The sequence below is a fragment of the Schistocerca piceifrons genome, chromosome 3 (genome assembly GCF_021461385.2).
Source record: "Schistocerca piceifrons isolate TAMUIC-IGC-003096 chromosome 3, iqSchPice1.1, whole genome shotgun sequence".
Lineage (NCBI taxonomy): Eukaryota > Metazoa > Arthropoda > Insecta > Orthoptera > Acrididae > Schistocerca > Schistocerca piceifrons.
The window spans coordinates 112,877,123-112,899,600 of record NC_060140.1 but is presented as its reverse complement, the minus strand read 5'-3'; the positions used below and the strand labels follow the sequence as shown (position 1 = coordinate 112,899,600).

At 39.9% G+C, this 22,478-nt stretch overlaps 1 protein-coding gene across 1 annotated transcript in view; it reads left to right on the top strand.

The window, feature by feature from the left end:
- The first annotated feature begins 9,706 nt into the window (after nt 1–9,706).
- LOC124787705 (kinesin heavy chain) overlaps nt 9,707–22,478 on the top strand; it is an 81,795-nt gene continuing 69,023 nt past the window's right edge. The window contains exons 1-2 of the mRNA XM_047254539.1: nt 9,707–10,227; nt 21,903–21,990. Of these exons, the coding sequence (XP_047110495.1) occupies nt 10,069–10,227; nt 21,903–21,990 (247 nt within the window). The 5' untranslated portion in view covers nt 9,707–10,068. The remainder of the gene's footprint in view (nt 10,228–21,902; nt 21,991–22,478) is intronic.

Below are 22,478 nucleotides of genomic sequence, written 5' to 3'. Positions count from 1 at the left end.
GCGTACTCACATATGACACAAGTGACACCCAATCACCTGACCACGTTCGAAGCCCGCAGAGCGTCCCATTCTGCTCTCTCACCATGTCTAATGACTACTGAGGTCGTTGATATGGAGTACCTGTCAGTACGTGGCAGCACACTGCATCTAATATGAAAAATGTATGTTTTTGGGGGTGTACGGATACTTTTGATCACATAGTGTATATTGGATCTAACAGCAATAAAGAAACCTGACGTCTCTGAAAATGTCCAGCTTGAACTGGTATAAGTGACCATAAGGCAACTGTTGCAAACAAAGTACGACGGGCAACGAAAACCAGTTTAAAGATTGACATATACAGTAAACTGGATAAAGAGGCAGTAATGTTACATCTCAAAACGGAATTCAAATAATTTACCTATCGGCAGAAGCACGTAGAATAATTGAGAAATCACTAGATGCATATGTAACTAGCAGAAGGTCCGTGATGGGAGGGACCCTCATGGTATACAGCATATGCAAAGAAGTTTCTAAAGAAGCAGCTACTATCCAAGCGTAAAACGAAGCGTAGGTCTACAGATTGAGAAAGGCTAAGCGAAACAAAACGTGGCTGTCAAAAGGGCAATAAGTGAAGCCTTCAATAACTAATTATCGAAAGATCTCCACAAAATCCAAAGAAATTCTGGTCATTCGTAAATGCTGAGAGTAGCAACAAAGTTAGTATCCAAACACCCTTTGGTGACACAGGAACTGAAGTTGAGGGTACGAAAGCAGAAACAGAAATGCTAAACTACATTTTTAAATGTTCCTTTATCAAGGAAGACACAGAGGTACTGTCTCAGTATACTTATTGCACCACTGTGAAGATCAGTGACATAGATATTAGTGTCAGTGGCGTTGAGAAACAGCTGAAATCGCTAGAACTGAACAAAGCTCTTGGTCCCGATGGAATATATGTTAGAATCTATGCAGCATATGCGGCTGATTTACTGCCTCTTTCAACCTAGCATACCGTACTCTAATGACCTCTATGTCGACGGGACAGTACAAATGGTTCAAATGGCTCTGAGCACTATGGGACTTAACATCTTAGGTCATCAGTCCCCTAGAACTTAGAACTACTTAAACCTAACTAACCTAAGGACATCACACACATCCATGCCCGAGGCAGGATTCGAACCTGCGACCGTAGCAGTCTCGCGGTTCCGGACTGCAGCGCCTAGAACCGCAAGGCCACCGCGGCCGGCACGGGACAGTAAACCCAAATATACCACAGATCCCCACAACAACAACAAAAATGTGCCCAGTTGTTCGAAGAAAACACAGGTGACACACATCTGCACGAAGAGTAGCAGAAGTGATCCACAAAACTACCGTACAATTTCTCTAACATCTATCTTTTGTAGAATTTTACAACTGCATCTGAGCTCAAACGCAACGAGGTATCTTGAGCAGATTTATCTGAACCATGCCGTCCAGCACGGATTGCGAAGAAATATGTCATGCGAAACCAAACTCTACTTTTCTCGCATTACATCCTGGAAGTCACGGATCACGGTAGCTAGATGCATGCATTATTTTATTGACTTCTGTACAGCAGTTGACTCAGTATTTCACAATCACGTGTAACTAAATTACGATAATATGGGGTATCAAACGAAATTTGTGATTAGATTAAAGATTTATAGGCGCGCAAGACGCGGCTGGATATTTTAGGTGCGCAGTCATCGATAGATGCAGAAGTAACTTCAGGCGTACTCCAGGAAAGTGGATTGAGATCCTTCCTATTCAAGTTGGTATATATGAATGTCAAGGAAGATGACATTAATTACAGTGAACATTGAGGCATTTAAACACTCTTTCTTCCCACGCTCCATACGTGAGTGCAACAGGGAAAAGTCCTAGTAACTGGCACAATGGGACATACCCTCTGCCATGCACTTCACAGTGCTTTGTGGGGTATAAAAGTAGATTTAGAAGTAAATTAATAGACTTTTCGCTGATAATGCTGTTATCTATACTGAAGCTGAAATCGGTAGAACTGAACAAAGCTTTGGTTCCGATGGAATCTATGTTAGAATCTATGCAGCATATGCGGCTGATTTAGTGCCTCTTTCAACCTAGCATACCGTACTCTAATGACCTCGATGTCGACGGGACGGTAAACTCAAATATACTATAGATCCCTGCAACAAAAAACTGTGCCCAGTTGTTCGAAGAAAACACAAAACTTTTGCTCTTCACAATGCGAAAAACATAGTATCCTGTGACTACAATATCAATGAGTTACAACTGGAACCAATCAAGTCATCAAATAGCAATACCAAACATAAAAGTTTGTAGGGATACGAAATGGAACGATAATACAGGCTCAGTCGTATGTAAGAGAAGTGGCACACTTCAGTTGTTTGATAGTACGTTCGGTAAATACAGTCCGTCTGCAAAGGAGATTGCTTACAAAACACTCGTGTGACCAACAGTCTTGGAATATCACTCAAGTGTGTGGGAACCGTACCAAACTGGTCTAACAGAGAATATTGAACAAGTCGTACGATGGGCAGCACGAAACATTACAGGTTTGTTTGATCCATTTCAGAACGTCACGAAGATGCAGAGAAACCTGAACTGGCATACGACTTAAAATAGACGCCATATATTCCACGAATACAAAATTTCACAAGTAGTTTTAAGAGATGAATGTAGCAATATGCTACAGCTCCCTGTGTATCTCTCCCATTGTCACCCCGAAGACAACATTATGCCGATTTTAGCGCTAGGCGAGACGTTTAAGCAATCATTTTTCCTGCAATCCATACGCAAAATGGTTCAAATGGCTCTGAGCACTATGGAACTTAACATCTGAGGTCATCAGTCCCCTAGAACTTAGAACTACTTAAACCTAACTAACCTAAGGACATCACACACATCCATGCCCGAGGCAGAATTCGAACCTGCGACCGTAGCGGTCGCGCGGTTCCAGACTAAAGTGCCTAGAACCGCTCGGCCACACAGGCCGGCCCACACGCAAAGGATCGTGAAGAGATGCAATGGAAAGTACCCTTTGCCACGCACTTTACAGCGGTTTACAGGTTACAGATGTACAGGGGATGGACGAAAATACGAAAACACCAAAAACATAACATATTGTCATGCCTAATACGGATGAAGAAAACTGTTGGCATTCAAAACAGCTTACAGTCATTTCGAAATGGATAAATACATATACATCTACATCTATGTGATTGCTCTGTTATTCACAATGAAGTGCCTGGCAGAGGGTTCAATGAGCCACCTTCAAGCTGTCTCTCTGCCGTTCCACTCTCGGACGGCACGCGGGAAAAACGAGCACTTAAATTTTTCTGTGCCAGGCCTGATTTCTCTTATTTTATCGCGATGTTCATTTCTCCCTATGTAGTTGGGTGCCAACAGAATGTTTTGGCAATCGGAGGAGAAAACTGGTAATTGAAATTTCATGAGAGTATCCCGTCGCAACGAAAAACACCTTTGTTTTAATGATTGCCACTCCAATTCACTTATCATGTCTGTGACACTATCTGCCCTATTTCGCGATAATACAAAACGAGTTGCCCTTCTTTGTACTTTTTCTATGTCATCCCTCAGTCCCACCTGATGCGGATCCCACACCGCACAGCAATACTCCAGAATAGGGCGGACAAGCGTGGTGTAAGCAATCTCTTTAGTAGACATGTTGCAGCTTCTAAGTGTTCTGCCAATGAATCGCAGTCTTTGGTTTGCTCCACCCACAATATTATCTATGTGATCGTTCGAATTTAGGTTATTTGTAATTGTAATCCCTAAGTATTTAGTTGAATTTACAGCCTTCAGATTTGTGTGACTTACCGCGTAATCGAAATTTAGCTGATTACTTTTAGTACTCATGCGAATAACTTCACACTTTTCCTTATTCAGGGTCAATTGCCACTTTTCGCACCATACAGATATCTTATCTAAATCATTTTGCAAGTCGTTTTGCTCATCTGATGACTTTACAAGACGGTAAATGACAGCATCATCTGCAAACAATCTAAGACGGCTACTCAGATTGTCTCCTATGTCGTTAATATAGGTCAGGAACAATAGAGCGCCTGTAACACTTCCTTGGGGAACGCCGGATATTACTTCTGTTTTACTCGATGACTTTCCGTTTATTACTACGAACTGTGACCTTTCTGACAGGAAATCACGAATCCAGTCGCACAACTGAGGCGATATTCCGTAGGCATGCAGTTTGATTAGAAGACGCTTGTGAGGAACGGTGTCGAAAGCCACAGATCCTGCGTGGTTTTCAAGAAAATCTTAGCCCATTCTTCCCGCAAAATAGCGAGAAGTTCAGGTAACGGCGGTAGAGGTGGACAGCGGTCGCGTACCCTACGCTCCAAGGGCACCGCGAAGGTTCAATAATTCTGATTTCTGGTATTGTGATGGCCAAGGTTGACCCAAAAATCCATCCTCGTGCTCACAAAACCATTTCTGAACGAAGCGAGTTCTGTGAACGTGGCCTGTTGTCTTGGGAGACAACATCACCACAGGGGAGCAAATAATGTACCATGGGATGGATATGATAGGCCAAAATGATCACATAATCCTTGGCGGCAATGCGATTATTCAGAGTACCGATGGGGCTCATGGAACATCACGACAGCCGGCCGGGGTGGCCGAACGGTTCTAGGCGCTACACTCTGAAGCCGCGCTACCGCTACGGTTGCAGGTTCGAATCCTACCTCGGTCATGGATGTGTGTGATGTCCTAAGGTTAGTTAGGTTTAAATAGTTCTAAGTTCTAGAGGACTGATGACCTCAGAAGTTAGGTCCCATATTGCTCAGAGCCATTTGAACCATGTTTTGAACATCACGACATGGCTGCCAAAACCATCACCGAACCCCCTCCATATTTCGCACTTGGAACGTACATGAGGTATCGAAAGTCATGGGATTCCTCATCATATAGTATCGGACATCCTTTTGCCCGGTTTAATGCAAAAACTCAAAGTGGCATGGATTACACAAGCGCCGGGAAGTCCCCTGCAGAAATATCGAGCAATGCTGCCCTCTATAGCCGTCCATAATTGCGAAAGTGTTGCCTGTGCAGGATTTTATGATCGATCACACCCCTCGATTATGTCTCGTAAAAGACTGATGGTATAAAATGACTTTTATCTTAATAATATGAATATTTATATACACTGCTGGCCATTAAAACTGCTACACCACGAAGATGACGTGCTACAGACGCAAAATTTTAACCGACAGGAAGAAGATGCTGTGATATGGAAATGATTAGCTTTTCAGAGCATTCACACAAGGTTGGGTGGGGGGGGGGGGGGGGAAGATTACTGTTTAACGTCCCGTCGACAACGAGGTCATTAGAGACGGAGCACAAGCTCGGATTAGGGAAGGAAATTGGTCGTTCCCTTTCTAAGGAACCATCCCGGCATTTGCCTGAAGCGATTTAGGGAAATCACGGAAAACCTAAATCAGGATGGCCGGAGCCGGGACTGAACCGTCGTCCTCCCGAATGCGAGTCCAGTGTGCTAACCACTGCGCCACTTCGCTCGGTATCACACAAGGTTGGCGCCGGTGGCAACACCTACAACGTGCTGACGTGGGGTATGTTTCCAACCGATTTCTCATACACAAACAGCAGTTGACCGGCGTTGCCTGGTGAAACGCTGTTGTGATGCCTCGTGTAAGGCGGAGAAATGCGTACCATCATGTTTCCGACTTTGATAAAGTTCGGATTGTAGCCTATAGCGATTGCGGTTTATCGTATCGCGACATTGCTGCTCGCATTAGTCGAGATCCAATGACTGTTGGCAGAATATGGAATCGGTGGGTTCAGGAAGGTAATACGGAACGCCGTGCTGGATCCCAACGGCCTCGTATCACTATCAGCCGAGATAACAGAGATCATATCCGCATGGCTGTAACGGATCGTGCAGCCACGTCTCGATCCCTGAGTCAACAGATGGGGACGTTTGCAAGACAACAACCATCTGCACGAGCAGTTCGACGACATTTGCAGCAACATGGACTATCAGCTCGGAGACCATGGCTGCGGTTACCCTTGACGCGGTATTACAGACAGGAGCGCCTGCGATGGTGTACTCGACGACGAACCTGGGTGCACAAATGGCAAAAAGTCATTTTTTCAGATGAATCCAGGTTCTGTTTACAGCATCATGATGGTCACATCCGTGTTTGGCGACATCGCGGTGAACGCACATTGGAAGCGTGTATTCGTCATCGCCATACTGGCGTATCACCCGGCGTGATGGTATGGGGTGCCATTGGTTACACGTCTCGGTCACCTCTTGTTCGCATTGACGGCACTTTGAACAGTGGACGTTACATTTCAGATGTGTACGACCCGTGGCTCTACCCTTCATTCGATCCCTGCGAAACACTACATTTCAGCAGGATAATGCACGACCGCATGTTGCAGGTCCTGTACTGTCCTTTATGGATACAGAAAATGTTCGACTGCTGCCCTGGCCAGCACATTCTCCTGATCTCTCACCAATTGAAAACGTCTGGTCAATGGTGGCCGAGCAACTGGCTCGTCACAATACGCCAGTCACTACTCTTGATGAACTGTGGTATCGTGTTGAAGCTGCGTGGGCAGCTGTACCTGTACACGCCATCCAAGCTCTGTTTGACTCAATGCCCAGGCGTATCAAGGCCGTTATTACGGCCAGAGGTGGTTGTTCTGGGTACTGATTTCTCAGGATCTATGCACCCAAATTGCGTGAAAATGTAATCACATGTCAGTTCTAGTATAATATATTTGTCCAATGAATACCCGTTTATCATCTGCATTTCTTCTTGGTGTAGCAATTTTAATGGCCAGTAGTGTATGTCTTTGAAGAGATAGAGAGAGATTGATTTTTGATTGATATTTTTACTTTAAGTCGTAACTAGTACCTGAATTTTGTTTGCTGCCTCCTTGTATGATCAGCTTCTGCACCAGTTGGTGACGTATTATAATTTGGAGGAAGTTATTGTTCTTTAAGGTTTAAAATACTACTCTGTTAGTTACTTGGCCGTATTGCGGATAGCTTTGAGTCCAAGTTTTCGTAGCTTTTCATACCTAAGAGACCACTGTTGTAAGTAAATAAGATCAGACTTATTGAGAACACTGCACAGGTGCCTCTCGTGGTCAAATACAACAGCACAACCTGCAGGTTTGGTTAGCATCTGCATTTCTGTTCAAGCATGCATTTCTTGTGTGGTTTCGTTATTTTTGTACAACCCGTGTGTATGTAGAAGCGTGAGGGGATCAAAAAATATAAGTGGACTGCATGTGCCATGTGAACGAGACAGCCGTAGTAAGTGAGACGAAAGAAGACGCGACAAACAACTTGGCAACTTACGAAAGACGGCCAACCAGTAGGATGGGACTCAGGTTCGCTTGCAAAAAGACAATAACACTGAATACCACTTCCGGTTGGAAAACACCAGAATGCACCGTGGAAAAGACGGACAAATTTAAATACTTTGGAGAATGTGTAACAGGAAGAAACAGAAGCAATGAAGGAGAAGTAGAAAGGATGAAGAAAATGTCAGTCTTCTGTATGGCCAGAGATGTATAGGACAAAAATGATTTACCTACAGCACAAAGATCAGACACTACAAGGAAAGATGTGGAACATCACACTACATGGGCTGAAAACGGTATCACTTGCAAAGCAAGGAGCAATACAATTAGAGAAATAAGAGAGAAAATTACTAAGGAAGATACTGGGCTCCAAAAGAGGTTGTGTGAGATGAATGTGAAGACCTACAGAAGAGCTGTACAGTAGTATGAGGACAATCCGAGAAAAATCAGATTGAAATATGCTCGATTTGCAAGGTATGTGATCAGGATAAATATGGATAAAATGTCCAAGAGATTATGGAACACAACAGGTAGGTCCAGAGAAAAGTCAGGAACCAAGTGGATTGTGGAACTCGGAAAGGATTGGTCAGAATTGGTTGTCAACGTAAGACGAAAGGAAAACTGGAGAATCAAGTACGCACCAACCAATATGTCAGAGATCAACGGCGTTGGAGGAAGCAGGGAAAGGATAGAGATTCACCCGTGGGGCAGACGGTGCTGAATTATATCCGAATAAGAGCGGGGAGAAGCAGAGAAAGGATGAAGAAATTCAGGGAGGAGAAGAAGAAGAAAACGCAATTCATGAAGGGACTAGGCGCTACCTGTGGTCCTACAGAGCCCGCACTGTAAGAAGAGGAGGCATGTGTGTCGACGCCTCGTAAGAACTTAAGAGTGACAATTGAAAACCTCTTGGCGTCCATTGTTCCTTGTTTAGCCCTGCACCATTTCCACTTTTGACCGCCCGAGGTGATACGGTGATTAAGATAATGGACTCATACTGAGAAAGTACTGGCTAAAAACACGTCCTTCCACAACCCGAGCTTCTGTTCTAATAATCTCGCCATAGAACAGACGTTAAATCCTTTCAAATCACCGTCAGGCCATCCTTAATCAAGGTTTTCCGATGTTCTCCTAAATCTGTTAAGGTGAACGCCAGGATCGTGTCTCAAAAAAGTCTTGACCAATATTTTGCTCATAATTATCCTTTACGAGCTGGCAAAGAACCTATCGTTGACAGGACGTTAGACCATAACACTCCAACGTTGTATCATGTTTTACCGGAGGTTCTCAAACCATATCGCTGGCTTATAAACTGGAGCTCTCTTGCGTACTTTGCTTACGTAGCATAACTGAACTGCAAAGAAAGAATGGAAATGTCAAACAAAACTGCACGTTTCAAAATGTCTAATCTCAGAGTTTGAGTACCATATGACAATTAATTAAAACTAGGGGATGACCTACGAATCAGTCTGTACACAGCGTGGTTCAGACATCATAGAGTAAGTACCGGTTGCTGTTTTGTTAAGTGCCCTGAACCATTGCGAATTCACGCTGAGTACTTTGTAATTCATCGCTACAGACGAGAGAAAATTTGTTGCAAACGACACAAACAAATCACTTCTCTTCCAGATAATAAGGTTATTAACCTTGCTTCAGATATCCTCTTAATTTACATATGGTTATAAATAATATATTGTACTGTTCTACAGGTGGAAACTGTTAGAGAATTGTTGCTTTCTAAAACAGTACTGCTAACGAAAAATAAATGTTTGTCGTTGCAGTGAGAAGCAGTAGTATTGATAATAAGGTCAGTTTGTGTACACGGTATACATACATATTTTTTATTACTAGACAGTAACTTCTTTATCAGCTTCGTTGGTGTTCTACGCATTTTGCGACAGTTTTCGAGTGAGAAGTTTCACCAGACTGATGGTTTTAACATATGTAGCGTATTTCCAGCTAAAATATAATTATTTCTGCAGGAAACTTTAAAATACGGGAGATGTGCAATTGAGCTAGGAGCGTAATTCGTAAACTGTCAGTTAATCAGAAAAAAAAAACATTTTTTCCCTTTTCTAGCCAATTCTGGACAAACGCTGCCTTTTGCAACGGCAAAGAAAGTAAATTGTGAAAGATCTTCAAATTGTGTGTACAACGCTAGAGAATTGCTAACAAATATATTGTTGTCAATTCCGCATTTCTATCTTGACCTGTAAATTGGCAACAGTCCTTACTGGAATCACGGATGACGCTCCAAAGATCAATAGCTCCCGCGCATGGCCGTCTTGGGGATGACGTCACAGCGCACATTTCCCATCGGCCTGTACGGACGTTGCGGTAGTGTGGTGTGGACTGTTTTCGTTTTAGGAGAATTTTTGCAAGAATCGCTCAGTTGGCAGCGAAGTAGTGGTAGTCGGCAATCGTTGCAAGTTTACCAGATGTGTTGTTTGTTTTATTTTTATAAATTGTAAATATTTTCGGTTTTAATGCGACTGCTTAGCGTAGTTTATACAGTCAGCTGTTCACACAGTGCGGAGGACCGCTGCGTACAGAAAATGGAAGCCATCTTGGGTTAGGTTGTCAATTACTTACATGGAGATTTACAAGTAGTTTTCGGTGTAATTTATGCACGGTTTTAAGTTCCAGCTTTCAAATATAACACTATAAAGTTTTTATCGACGAAAATTCACAATGTCAACCGACCAACGGCCTGAACGTGAAATTGCGGCAGAAGACAGCATAAAAGTCGTCTGCCGATTTAGGCCCTTGAATGATTCAGAGGAGAGAGCTGGATCTAAATTCATTTGCAAATTTCCTTCTGGATCGGAGGATAATTGCATATCGATAGGGGTAAGTACAAATACATATACTTTCTAGTTTTCTAAACCATGTGTGTAATATATGGCTGTTTAGATTGGAAACTGACCGCTTCGTCGTGCATGAGTGAGAAAAAGATTTGCAGTGTGTTGACTGTTTCATGAATAGGTGTGTCGTGTTTGATTGATGTTGGCAGTGCATTGTCTGCTTCATCACTATAGCATTAAGGCACTGAAAGGTGGTGAGTCATCTAGCTGTTGAGTACTGAACGTTTTTGTTTGCGGTTTTGCCGAGTTCGAATTGTCAGTGCGTGACAGGGGTGTGCAGAACTCTTATACATTTTCTAGAATCCTGTCATACGCGACTTTCTGGTTCTTATTTCCAGTACATCAAGAAAATGTTTAATAATTTTGAGCTTTAGATACTCTTTTGCAGCTGTAAGTTTTGATACAATCAGTATTGATTCCGCAGATGCGATTCTTTGGTATTTCATCACAATTAGAGTGTCGAAGGGCGTGAATTTACTGAAACTTGGACAAGTTTTCATCGTAACGCTGTCCTTAAAAAGGTAGCCCGCTAGTTCTGTATTTTAAATGTCTGTAATGTATATCGAGACATTATTTACTGTTTCCTATCGTATTTTAGTACGTACACAGCCAGCACGAGAGTATAGCTTTAGATGCCTAATCTCTGGTCAGTGCTTTCTCCTGCAACTTCCATTGCAACTGACGTTTTGTTGCCGCAATGTGTTATTGTACACAAGGTTTTGTGATAAAAGTATTGTCATGTCCTTTAAACTGATTATGGTCGTCTGGCGACTGCGTAATTTCATTTACATTTCACTCAAGCAATTGCAGATGCTAGTGCTGTAAAATCGTCGAGCAACTAGTGCAGATGAAGACACTAACCGTGAAACTGTATTATAGTCCAATAGTAGTTTTCAATACCTAGTATAATGTATATCTTTATTCTAAGACCAAATTGTTCGCTAAAGCACGTTCTTTATATTCTTCTTTGTGTTATTGGTTGTTTTTATGTGTTTTTGTTGCTTGAATTATCGTTCTAGAATTTTAAAAATCTCCTTTCTTCATTTACATTTGTCTTCATCCTCCTAATCGTTACCACAGGTACTGATTACGTTTGTTTACAAGTGAAGATTAAAAATATTGACTTCAAAGTGGCATACCAGAGTGGGACTGATTTCTGTAACTAGTAAATAGTGTTGATAGGATTTTTAAAGATTTCTGTTGTTCACTTCAGCAATTCATGCAGTGCACTGTAGGACTGAGCTAATCGAGCTTGTGTGTTGGACTGTGTTTCAGCATAGTAGCAACAAACAATTTTAAACCAACCAATAACCCTTTCATTATGGCATGAAAGTTATTTTGGAGAAAATTCAGAAACGTGCTTTTTAGCATATTATGAAGGTTTTTGTTTGTAAAACTTCCATGTTAATCAACAACAACTTTGTTACTCTGTGCTACCATAGCCAATATAACTATTTTTTTATGGGCTGTATAATGCTTGTCAGTTATAATACAGTAAGCTGAGTAGGCCTAGATGCTAATGGGTGAAGATTAACTTCCTCTGTTCATTGAAGCAGTGTGTTATCGTAGTTCGAAGAAAAAAAAAAGTTTTTGTGCGAAGTTATGTAGATCTCAAGAACTACATGAAAACTTCACACTCCATTGACCAGTCTGTGGAATAATAAAGGAAATTATGTTAGGGTTTGATATTCCATTTGTGACAAGATCCTTAGAGAAGGAGCACAAGTATGGATATCATGGTATTGGGATGGAAATTGGTTACTTTTCAAAGGAACAATCATGTTTTTCGCCTTAATCAGTTTAGGAAACCATGAAGAAGTAAAGCTTGATGGCTAAAGGAAAATTGAACGTAGCTCCTCTATAATGGAGTTCCAGAGCTTTAAACCTTTGCCCAACCTAGCTCTGTTTATCCTGTAATGGGAACCACATGGAATCTTATGCTTATATTTGCATTTGCTTCTCATCTGGGCAGTTAAGCAAATTGAAAGTTTATAGAGCAAGATATTTTTATTGGTAATCACGTGGAACAGTAGGGTAAAAGCAGTTGTTCACTAAAGTATTGTTTGTTTGTTTCTGAGAGTGCCTTAATATTTTAATACTGTAATTGTTTTCATGGCCTTTACTATTGAACTAGAATAGTTTAAATCAAATAAGGTCTTGCATGCAGAACTAAATGACTACATTGTCAGAGTGCTGGGCGACAACAGTTGCTCTAGACAAATAGAATTTAAGATTTGATTTGCAGGCAGTATACTGCTGCTAATTGATACCTCTGTCAGGTGGCCACAAGAAGACAGAATACAGTAGAAATCACATTACTGCTTTGGTGAATTAACTTGAATGCAAATTTTCTTCATGAGATGTAGGGCATAATCTCTTACTCTTAGCTGTGCTTTTCTTATGATAACTGGAAACAGTCTTACAGATACCAGCAAAACCACAATGCTTCTTTGCATTTCCATTGTAGAAACCTTTTTGAATGCATTTACTAACACTGAAGTTAACTGAGGAAAGCTTCAACGCCTTATCCTCTGCTAGCAAAGACAAGTAGGAAAATAAACATGCAGTACACTGCTGAAAGTTTCATCTGCTTTAAGATAACAATATTACACCCACACTATAAAAAAAAAATGAACACTGAAACACAGAGAACACTCACATGGCAGTAAACATGTGGCCTTCTATATTCAGCAAAAGTGAGGCGAAATCAGAAAACCCTAAATAACGGTGAACCTCAGCTAAGCAATTCACCACAAAAAAACAAAAAATTGCAGGTTGAAACATCCCACAAAGAAGCTGTTCAGCTAAAACCTGTACTTGTAAAAGAAAAAAAAGCTGAAGATTAACAAAAAGTTAAGACATCACACTGGACACACCTCAGAAACTGGTCCTTCGGTTGTGCTATGCCAGTTCCAGTAATGCTGTCACAAAGTCTGATGACAGGAACAGCTTCTCCTATGTTGTTTGAATCAGTGACATCAGTTTTGCCTGTAAGATTATGTAATTGTATTTGCCACATAGTTCAATACCCTGTAGTACTCACATCTTGTCATCATAACACATTGTTTATTCCTTCGTATGTTTCCAGTCAAAACTAAAGATGAGTGGCATAGTAAACACCAAGATGATATGGTAGTGAAGCTTTCCTGAGTTAACTTCATTGATAGCATACACGTGTGAGAAGTTTTCTACACCAGAAACACAAAGATGCATTGTGACATTGATGGTATATGTAAGATTGTTTCCAGCTATGATAAGAAACATGCAGCTAAGTGTAAGTGACCATGTCCTATCTCTCATGAAGAAAATGTGCATTCCAGTTAAATCACAAAAGTAGTAATGTCATTTTTGCTGCATCCTTTCTTCTCAAAATAAAATACCTTTGTAATTGATGTTTGTCATTTGAGTAATAGGTCCCAGCTGCCAGCCAATAGTAGTTATTTCTTGAATTCCACTTACCCACTGCGGTTGACAGTTGAGTCATGTCTTTGGTAGAGTTGGCAAATTAAGGTCCCTGACAGTGCTGTTGCCAGCAAAATTGCGCAGCGCAGATGCCTGCAGGTAAAACAGTAGTCTTCTCTAGAGCTGCAACAATAATGTGTTGCCATAGAGAAGTATATGAAATCGTGTTACATGATTGGTTGGGGTAGGTGCACAAAGTAGCTGTGCCAAGCCCACTGCAGCTGTTGTGGATCTTCCGTCAGCTCCGTGAGTGTGACTGTTTGCTCCGGCAACACTGCCCCATGCTCTGCAATTTGTCAAAGTTATTTTATTCAAACTATACTCAATTACATTATTAATTGTTGCCTTTCATTTTGTGCTACATATGGAGTAGGAAGAGGGAATGGACGACAGCTGGACTTTATGCCTCAGTATATATACTAATTTCTCCTATCTTGTTCTCTCCATAAAATATGCTGTCAGGATCATTAATTTTCTGCACCTTGTACATGAAATACAGGCATCCAAATTTTCCCAATAGCTTTTGGGAAGAAGGTAGTCTCCTGCTAACAACTATTCTTTAAGTTACCAGAGTGTCTCCATAAAATATTATACACATACCAATCGAACTTTCTGGTTAATTCGGTAGCGGGAAACATCCCAGTTGCTTCAGCCTCTACATTGTTGTTGAACTGAATTAAAGGATACCCTGCAATACTTGCTAGCGTATTTTTGTGTGCGTTTCTGTCGATATTGTTATATTGACTGACACTTATGATGAGTAGCCATCCACTGCTGTACTTCAGCGTTATTAGGTCAGTTGTGCAAGGACTGGTCTATTAATGTTGACTGTGCAGTAACAGTTCTCAAAGGAAACCTATAATGTTCTCTGACTCTTTAGTATTCAAATGTGCAACTTTGTTGGTGAGAATATGCACACAATAGGTTTTTATTAGCTATGACAGAGACTAGTTATGGAACGTATTACGATGTTGGAATTTAATTACAACTCTCTCAGATTGCAAGAGTCATTATTGCTGGATCCATTTTGTCAGATCCACAGTTGTGAAAAAGCATGCATATTGGTTCTAGGAGATATTGTGTGTTGATAGTAATGACTACCTGTGTCCAACTGGAAGAACGTAACATGCTAGCCACAAAAATAGCCAAAAGTGGTTTCCAATCAAGACAGAAGAGCTTTGAAACAAGTTGTACCCAGAAAGAACAAAACAGCAACCCAAATACCATCACAGGTGAATACATATTTACAGGAAGCTATATCCTCCAAAACAGTTGGGGTGAAGTGTATGCAGCAAACATTCGTGGTAGCCTAGCACAGCTGTCTTAAAATCATTCCATTGCATTGGCTTTAAGTAATGCAAATGGTGTCTTGAGCATACAGATGGGACAAACAACAGTGGGTGAATGTCATCTGATCAGATAAAGCATTGTAAATGTGTTTGATATCACATTGCTGAATATTATCACTATTTTGTTTTGCTTTTTTACACTGGAAAGAGCAGGCATTTTTGTACTACATAAGTACTATTTGTTGTGGAGAAGCTCTGGACAAAGTTTAGAAAACAGAACTTGGAAATACTGCATCTACATACACACTGTGCGGACTGTTTGAATTTCCTCCTGTTCCAATCACATATGTAGTTTGGGACTAATGACAAATGCCACTCTGCACACTATAATTATTCTAATCTTGTTTTCATTGTGTCTACAGGAACAGTACGTATTGGGCTGCAGTATATTCCTAGATTCCTCACTTCAGCTACATCTTGAAACTTCGGAAGTTGGCTTCCATGGGATAGTTTGCATCTATCTTAAAGTGTGTGTCGCTTCGGGTTTATCAGCATTTCTGTTAGTGAAACACACTCGAGTTTTTTTAAGCAGCCTATTTTGTGGAATGACGTTTTTCTAGTGTTTTGCCAATGAACTGAAGTCTGGCATCTGCATTACAATCAATTGAGCCGATGTCATTATTCCATTTCATACCCTCACACCCAGTAATTTGTGTCAGGTGACTGATTCCAGTTGCGACTCATTGATATTGTAATCGTATGATATTACTTTTATTTTTCATTTTGTGAATTACACTGTTTTACATTTCTGTACATTGTTGCCAGTCTGCACACCATTTCGATAACTTCATAAGGTCTGACTGGATATATGTGCTACTTTCTTCTCATAGTACTTCATTATAGATAACTGCATCATCTGCAAAAAGCATGTTGTTTCTCGTCTGCCAGGTCAGTATGCAAATTAAACAAGGGTTCCAGTACATTTCACTGGGACATCCTGGAAGCTACTATTACTTCTGTCGAGGACTGTCCATGCTACATAATGTGTATCCTGCCCACCAAGAAATCTTCATACCAGTCACAAAGTCTGTTTGATAACCTATATAAGCATGCTTTTGTTAATAAAAGATGGTCTAGTCCTGAGTCAAATGCTTTTTGGAAGTAAAGAAATATTGTGTTCATACTTGATCCAGAACTTAGAAGATGTCATATGAGAAATGGAAGAGTTGGGTTTATGATATCCTTGCTGGTTGGCATGGATGTGGTCTTGCTGATTGAGATATCTCATTATGTTTGAACCCAGAATATTTTGTAGGATTCTAAAACAGGTGGATGTCAATGAGACTGGGTGGTAGTTTTGTGGATCACTTCTGCTCCCTTTCTTATAGACAAGTGTGACTTGTGCGTACTTCCAACCACTGGGCTTAGCTGTTTCTCAACACCACTGACAATTACTATATCATTCGCCTTTTCAGTGGTGTCGGATTAAACTGTGTGGTACTTCTGTATTTTCCTTATTGAAAGGACCGTCTGAAAATGTTCAGTGTTTCTGCTTTTGCTTGGCTGCTTCAAATTTCGAATCCACTATCACCCAGGAGCGTCTGGACACTAACTTTGGTACAACCGACTGCCTTTACACATGATCAGAATTTCTTTGTATTTTGAGAGAGATTTTTTGATAAGATTCTGCTACAGTGTTCGTTGTTGGCTTCATACATTGTCCTTGAGACAACAAAGTGCTTCTTTTTCATCATCCTTCTGCCATATCTCTCTGCTTCATTTTACACCCATAGTGCAGAAGTCGTTGTTTCTCTAGAAGTGTGCCTGGCATTCTCCTATTGTGAACTGTTCTTTTAAACTTGAGAAAGAGTTCCTCTAGATGGTCCTACCCAGATGTAGATGTTTTGAGTGGCTGATTGTGTTGTATGAAGTGATTCCTTCTTAGTCTATCTTACTGAAGTTGTAAATCTTTGCAGTTTTTAGTGGCCCTTCATACTTTATTTATCATTGTTGCTACAGCTGCCTCAGGGATACTGATAAAAGTTTCAATATCTGTGCCCTTATTGGTTGTCATTAGATCTGATATATCGTGTGTGTGTTTTCGGACAATTTGTTTCAAGTAATTTTCTCAGAAAGTGTTAGTAATATTCTACAGGATATGTTGTCATGCCCAGCACAGCACAGCATTGTAATTTTAACATTACTGTAGGTTTAAATGCTAAGCCATCTTAAAGTTTTGCCGAAACCACCATACAGCTCATTTGGCAGCATCTTACTGAAAGCCTCTTAAAACCATACATTTTTAATATGTTTAGCTCAAATTTTGCACAGGTTAGTTGCTTCCTATTATTATGTTATTGTATTATTATTTTATTGTATTCTGCTTTGATTAAAATTTGACAGAGGTGGGGGGCACGGGCCAATTGTATGTGAAGTTCCCAAAGAAACTGTAATCACACATTCACTTCATTTGAGGGTTTCTTGTCGAATGGAACACTTTACTGTAATTGTGGATAGGCTCATAAAAAGCAAATAAAATAAACCTTCATTGTTATTACATGTCAAGAATATGACATTGATTTTTTTTCGTTATAGCAGTAGGCCTGCTACTTTTCTGAATAATACCAATAGCTCCCTAATGTATGCTGCACATATACAGAGAGAAGGTGGACATTGTGCAGTGTTCAAAGCTAGGATGGTATAGTGGTGAAGATACGGGACTGATGTATGTGAATGGCTCTAAGACTTCTCAAGTAGTAGAACCCAGTTTGTTATCTTCGATGGCGAGTGTTCATCATAACAAGCATATTGATCAGGAGTGTCCCAGGGAAGGAAGTGCTTGAGGACCACCCATGTTCTCTGTATATGTAAATATTTTGACGGATAGGATGAGCAGCAGCCTGTGAGTGCTGATGGCGCTGTAGTGTACGCTCAAATGTCTTTGTTGAGCGATTGTAGCAGGATACAGGAAGACTTCGAGAGAATTTCTGTTTGGTGTAATGGATGACAACTTGCTCTTAAATGTTGAGAAATAACATAGATCATTGTGAAAAACAATCCTGTAATGCAGATCATTGTGAAAAACAATCCTGTAATGCTCGAAAACAGTATTAGTGGTGTGCTGCTTTACAGTCTCGTCAATTAAATATCTAGGCGTAATGTTTGCAAAGTTATATGAAATGGAACGGGCTTGTAAGAATAGTATTAGGGAAAATGAAAGTAACTCTAACATTGAGAAGACATGAAATCTCCTGTATTTTGCGTACAATTGAGGTGTTGATGCCATTGCTCCCATTAGGTGTGTTCGTAGAAGAGAGGCACTTGGGGTGACTAAAAACTTTATTTAAATCTAGAGAGGTTCAAAATAATGTGCATAAGTTTTTCACAGACTCCTGTATTATTTCTGTGCAGCTCTTTGTCATTAGATACTATACCATTGTTGAAATTCCTTGTCAAGATTGTCTGAACGAAATAAGCAACTGAATTATAATATATAGAACAAATATATGAATGTTTTGGGTAAGTATATGTGTTCTACAAAGACTATAGCTAAAAGTAGCTTTATACTTTATTCCTTTCTTTGCCTAAGTTTGGTTTTGTTAGAGGAAAGTGTAAATAGTTTTTCCTTCTGGAATTTAATTTGTGAATTGCTGTATTACTCACAGATAGTAATCTGTTGTTACAACAAAGTTCATCAGTGAATCAATGTTCTGTGAACTATGTTAACAGATGCTAAATCAGATGCTTGCAAGATGTGTATGAACCCAGCATAAAATTCTAGTTACTTTATTGTTTGAATTGAATACTTTTTACCTATGTGTGAGGTATCACCCCACAGTGTCTTCTCAGAAACCAGTGAGTGAAAATACACAAAATGGTTAATTTACTGATATAAAGATCTCCCAAGTTGTCAGTTAATGGGTTTTTCTGAAAGTTTAATTAACTCAGAGACTTAAGTCATCAATAATATATTCTCCTTCACTGTTTACAAAAGTCTGCCAACACTAGGGTAACTTTTTGACTCGGCAACTGCAGAAATCGCACGGTTTTGAGGCACAGAACTAGTCGAGACATGTTCAGAGTGCATTTTCATCCAGAAAGTAAGTTCCTTGAAGATTGTTTGATAGAGAGTGCAGAAAGGTGAAAATCTGAGGGCGCAAGATCAGGCGAACAAGGTGGGTGTGGAATGACTTCCCAGCCCAACTCCTGTATGTTGTTTTTTGTCAGTCTAGCAGAATGCGGTTGGGCATTATTGTGAAGTAGCATAACATGGCACAGTCTTCATGGTCATTGTTGTTAGATTTCATCTGCAAGATGTCTCATTTGTTGGCAATAAATATCAGCAGTGATGGTTATGCCTTGGGGAAGCAATTCATAGTACACTACACAATCATTTTTCCACCAGATGCATAATATTGCCATTTGTGGGTGCACACGGGTCTTTGTGCAGAGTGTATGGCTTTGTTTTGGTTCAACCACTCCTTTCTTCTCCTTATGTTAGCTTAAAGCACCATTTCTCATCACCAATAATAATACAGGATAGGAACAGTCAGTGTTGTTCATGGGCCAGTTGATGAAAAGCTAGCAGAGATGCATGTATGGCCGTCTGTGATTTTTGCTTAGAGCGTGCAGTAACCATACACCCTATTTTTGAACATTCATAGAAATATCACATGTTGGTGGAATGATCACAGTTAATCACATTTGCCAGTTCCTTAGCATGCTGACGTCGATCACTGTGGATGAATGCTTTTAAATGATCTTAATCAAACCCCAAATGTCTTCCTGAACATGAAGAGTCAATAATGCCAAAAATATCCTCCGTAAAATGAGAGAAGCATTTTCTTGCTGTACTCTGTCCAGTGGTGTTATCCCTATACACGGCGCAAATGCTTCTTGCTGCCCCTGCTGCTGTACCCCTCTATTGAATTCAAACAGAAGAATATGTCAGAAATGTTGAGATTTCTCGACTTGGTACTCCATTTCCTAGCATCCACAGCTCCACTCCCTATCCCCAGATGACAATATGTAAACTCAAATAGCAACAGTGAACCGCAAATAAAAAATGACGATTGATAAATAAACCCCTAGGAACCGGAATACCAACTTGCAAAACAAAAATGCTATGAAGTTGTGGACTAATCTAACATTATGCCAAAAGTAGCTGAATGTAAATTTTTCAGCATTAATGGGAGGTGGGATATCCTTTTTTTTCCCATTAGTTAAGACCACTCCAATTGTGTAAAATCAGCTATCTGTAACAAAAATATCATTCACTGTATTCCCTGTTGACACTTTATTGCTTGGCCTGACAATACCTATTTTATCAAATACTAAAAGGACTAATTCTGACTTCTGATTCAAATAAAATAGTGGATCACAACATAGAGCAACAGCAGTAACTAGCCCATAATCAAGCCCTTAAACTGAACTGCTCATTGTGGTTGCTCCTTATGCAGATGTTACATCCTTGTTTGTAATACTTGAAAATCCTGGTGTAACTTTCTACGTCCTGAGTCTAATCAAACTAGACAAGAGATGAACCTTTTATATCTTGAGACTTAATTTCTCTAATACAATATTATGATTGACAGTGTCAAATGGTTTCAAAAAGTCCCAGATTATCACCATTGCCAACATTTTTTCAGTTAAGAATTTGTTTTTTTGCTGGGTGACTGTACCAGTAGCAACCTTAGTAGAGCAACTCTTTTGACATCCAAACTGTATGTGGCCAATTAACCTATTAATAAACAGGTGTAAACTGTAGAGTACTTAACCTTCTCAAAAATTTTGGGAAATAATGTACAGTGAATATGATCAGTACTTATTGACATCTGTGGCAAGAGGATTGCACAGAAAAATGAGATGCAAAAGAGTAGTGAAAGAAGTTGTGTTAATGTGTTTCACATAAGTCAGGTAGGTGTATTTGTTGGATCACCACTTCTCATTCTGTGATAAAAGTAGTTCATTATTTTGTCAGTTACAAAACTACAATATGTAGTGGTTTCTGGATAAAATGTGACAAGGCCGCTCATGTTGGTGTAAATCTTAGGCTCAGCTTAAGTATGTTGTGGTACCCAGTAAACATATTGTGAAGTGGTTGATGACAGACTTCTATAGAAGGTGAGGGTGAGCATTTAGACAACATAGATCTTGTATCTTGGGGCAATTTAAGCCTTGATAGAAAACAGGCTGTGACCAACCAGGAAATGCTGTGATTTCCTTATATTTAATTGTGATGTAATTAAGTTTTGGTCAGATCACTATGATAAAAAGAAGCTTTTAACCACATAGTCATGGGAAGTTCAAGTTATTAGTAGTGAAGTTAGTGAGATGAGTTGTATCAGAGCAATCTGCCTGTCATAAAGCCTTAGGTTACTGAGAAAGGATTTTTACTGATGTAGACGTATTTTGAAATAAACGTCTTGGGGTTAGAAGCTGTTATCTTTCGTATCTTTATCAGTGTTATCCAGTTATACATTAGCTGAATCAGTCCCTTCTTTTATTGTTGAACTCAGTTTTTCCCATTATTCATTAAAATGAGACCACGAAGTCAGAAGTGATCTCCATAATGTTAATTTCCTTCCATTGAAAGTTAAAATAGAAAAGAGGAGATATTTTAAGTGGTATGTGTAATGTAATATGGAGGCTGGACAATGTTAGTGTTGTGTCTATACTTTTCCCTATTTATCATTTCAGCTCCAAGTGTCAAAAAAATGAGAGGCTCAAAAATATAAACTTAAAGTGCACACATTCATTTGTGTTCCTTTTCTTTCACTTAAAAGAATTTGAGTAACATATACAGAATGATTTTTATGTGTGTTGTAGATAAATTGTCATTAAATATTTGTGAGGGAAGTGTAGAGTTCGTTCCACATAGAAAATATAATTTTTATTTCTCTCTTTACAGAGTAAGGTTTTCCTGTTTGACAAGGTATTCAAGCCAAATGCAACACAGGAAAAAGTCTACAATGAAGCTGCAAAATCAATTGTTACAGGTATGTTGGAGGTTGCTTTTACTATCTTTCCATCTGGACTCCCGAAGTATTTGCTTTTTGGTAGCTGCCAAATTTATCTGTCAGACAGTGTAACATTCGTAGATATTGCTGAATGCTGGGTTTCATTTTGCTGATATAGAAATTTTGTAGGAATAGTCATAAAGATAGAACAAACGTTATTGAACTATGGTTATGACAGTTACAGTTAAGTGAAACATTTGCTCAGCCTGTTACTTCTCCTTCCATAGATTATTAGTTTAAAGGATACAGACCAGTCCTGATTGTGAAAACAATGCCATTACCTTGTAGCGAATAGTTGCTGTAACTCGAGAGGGCAGCATTGTCTTGAGAATGCAGCAAGCGGAATCTAATTCAGTCTGGTGTGGTGGCCTTGTAGTAGTGTGTGTTGCTGGAAACTGATAAGTTGTGGGATCAAATCTTGGTTGAGTCACTTTTTTTTACACTGCTCTTAACCTAGCATTTCTTTT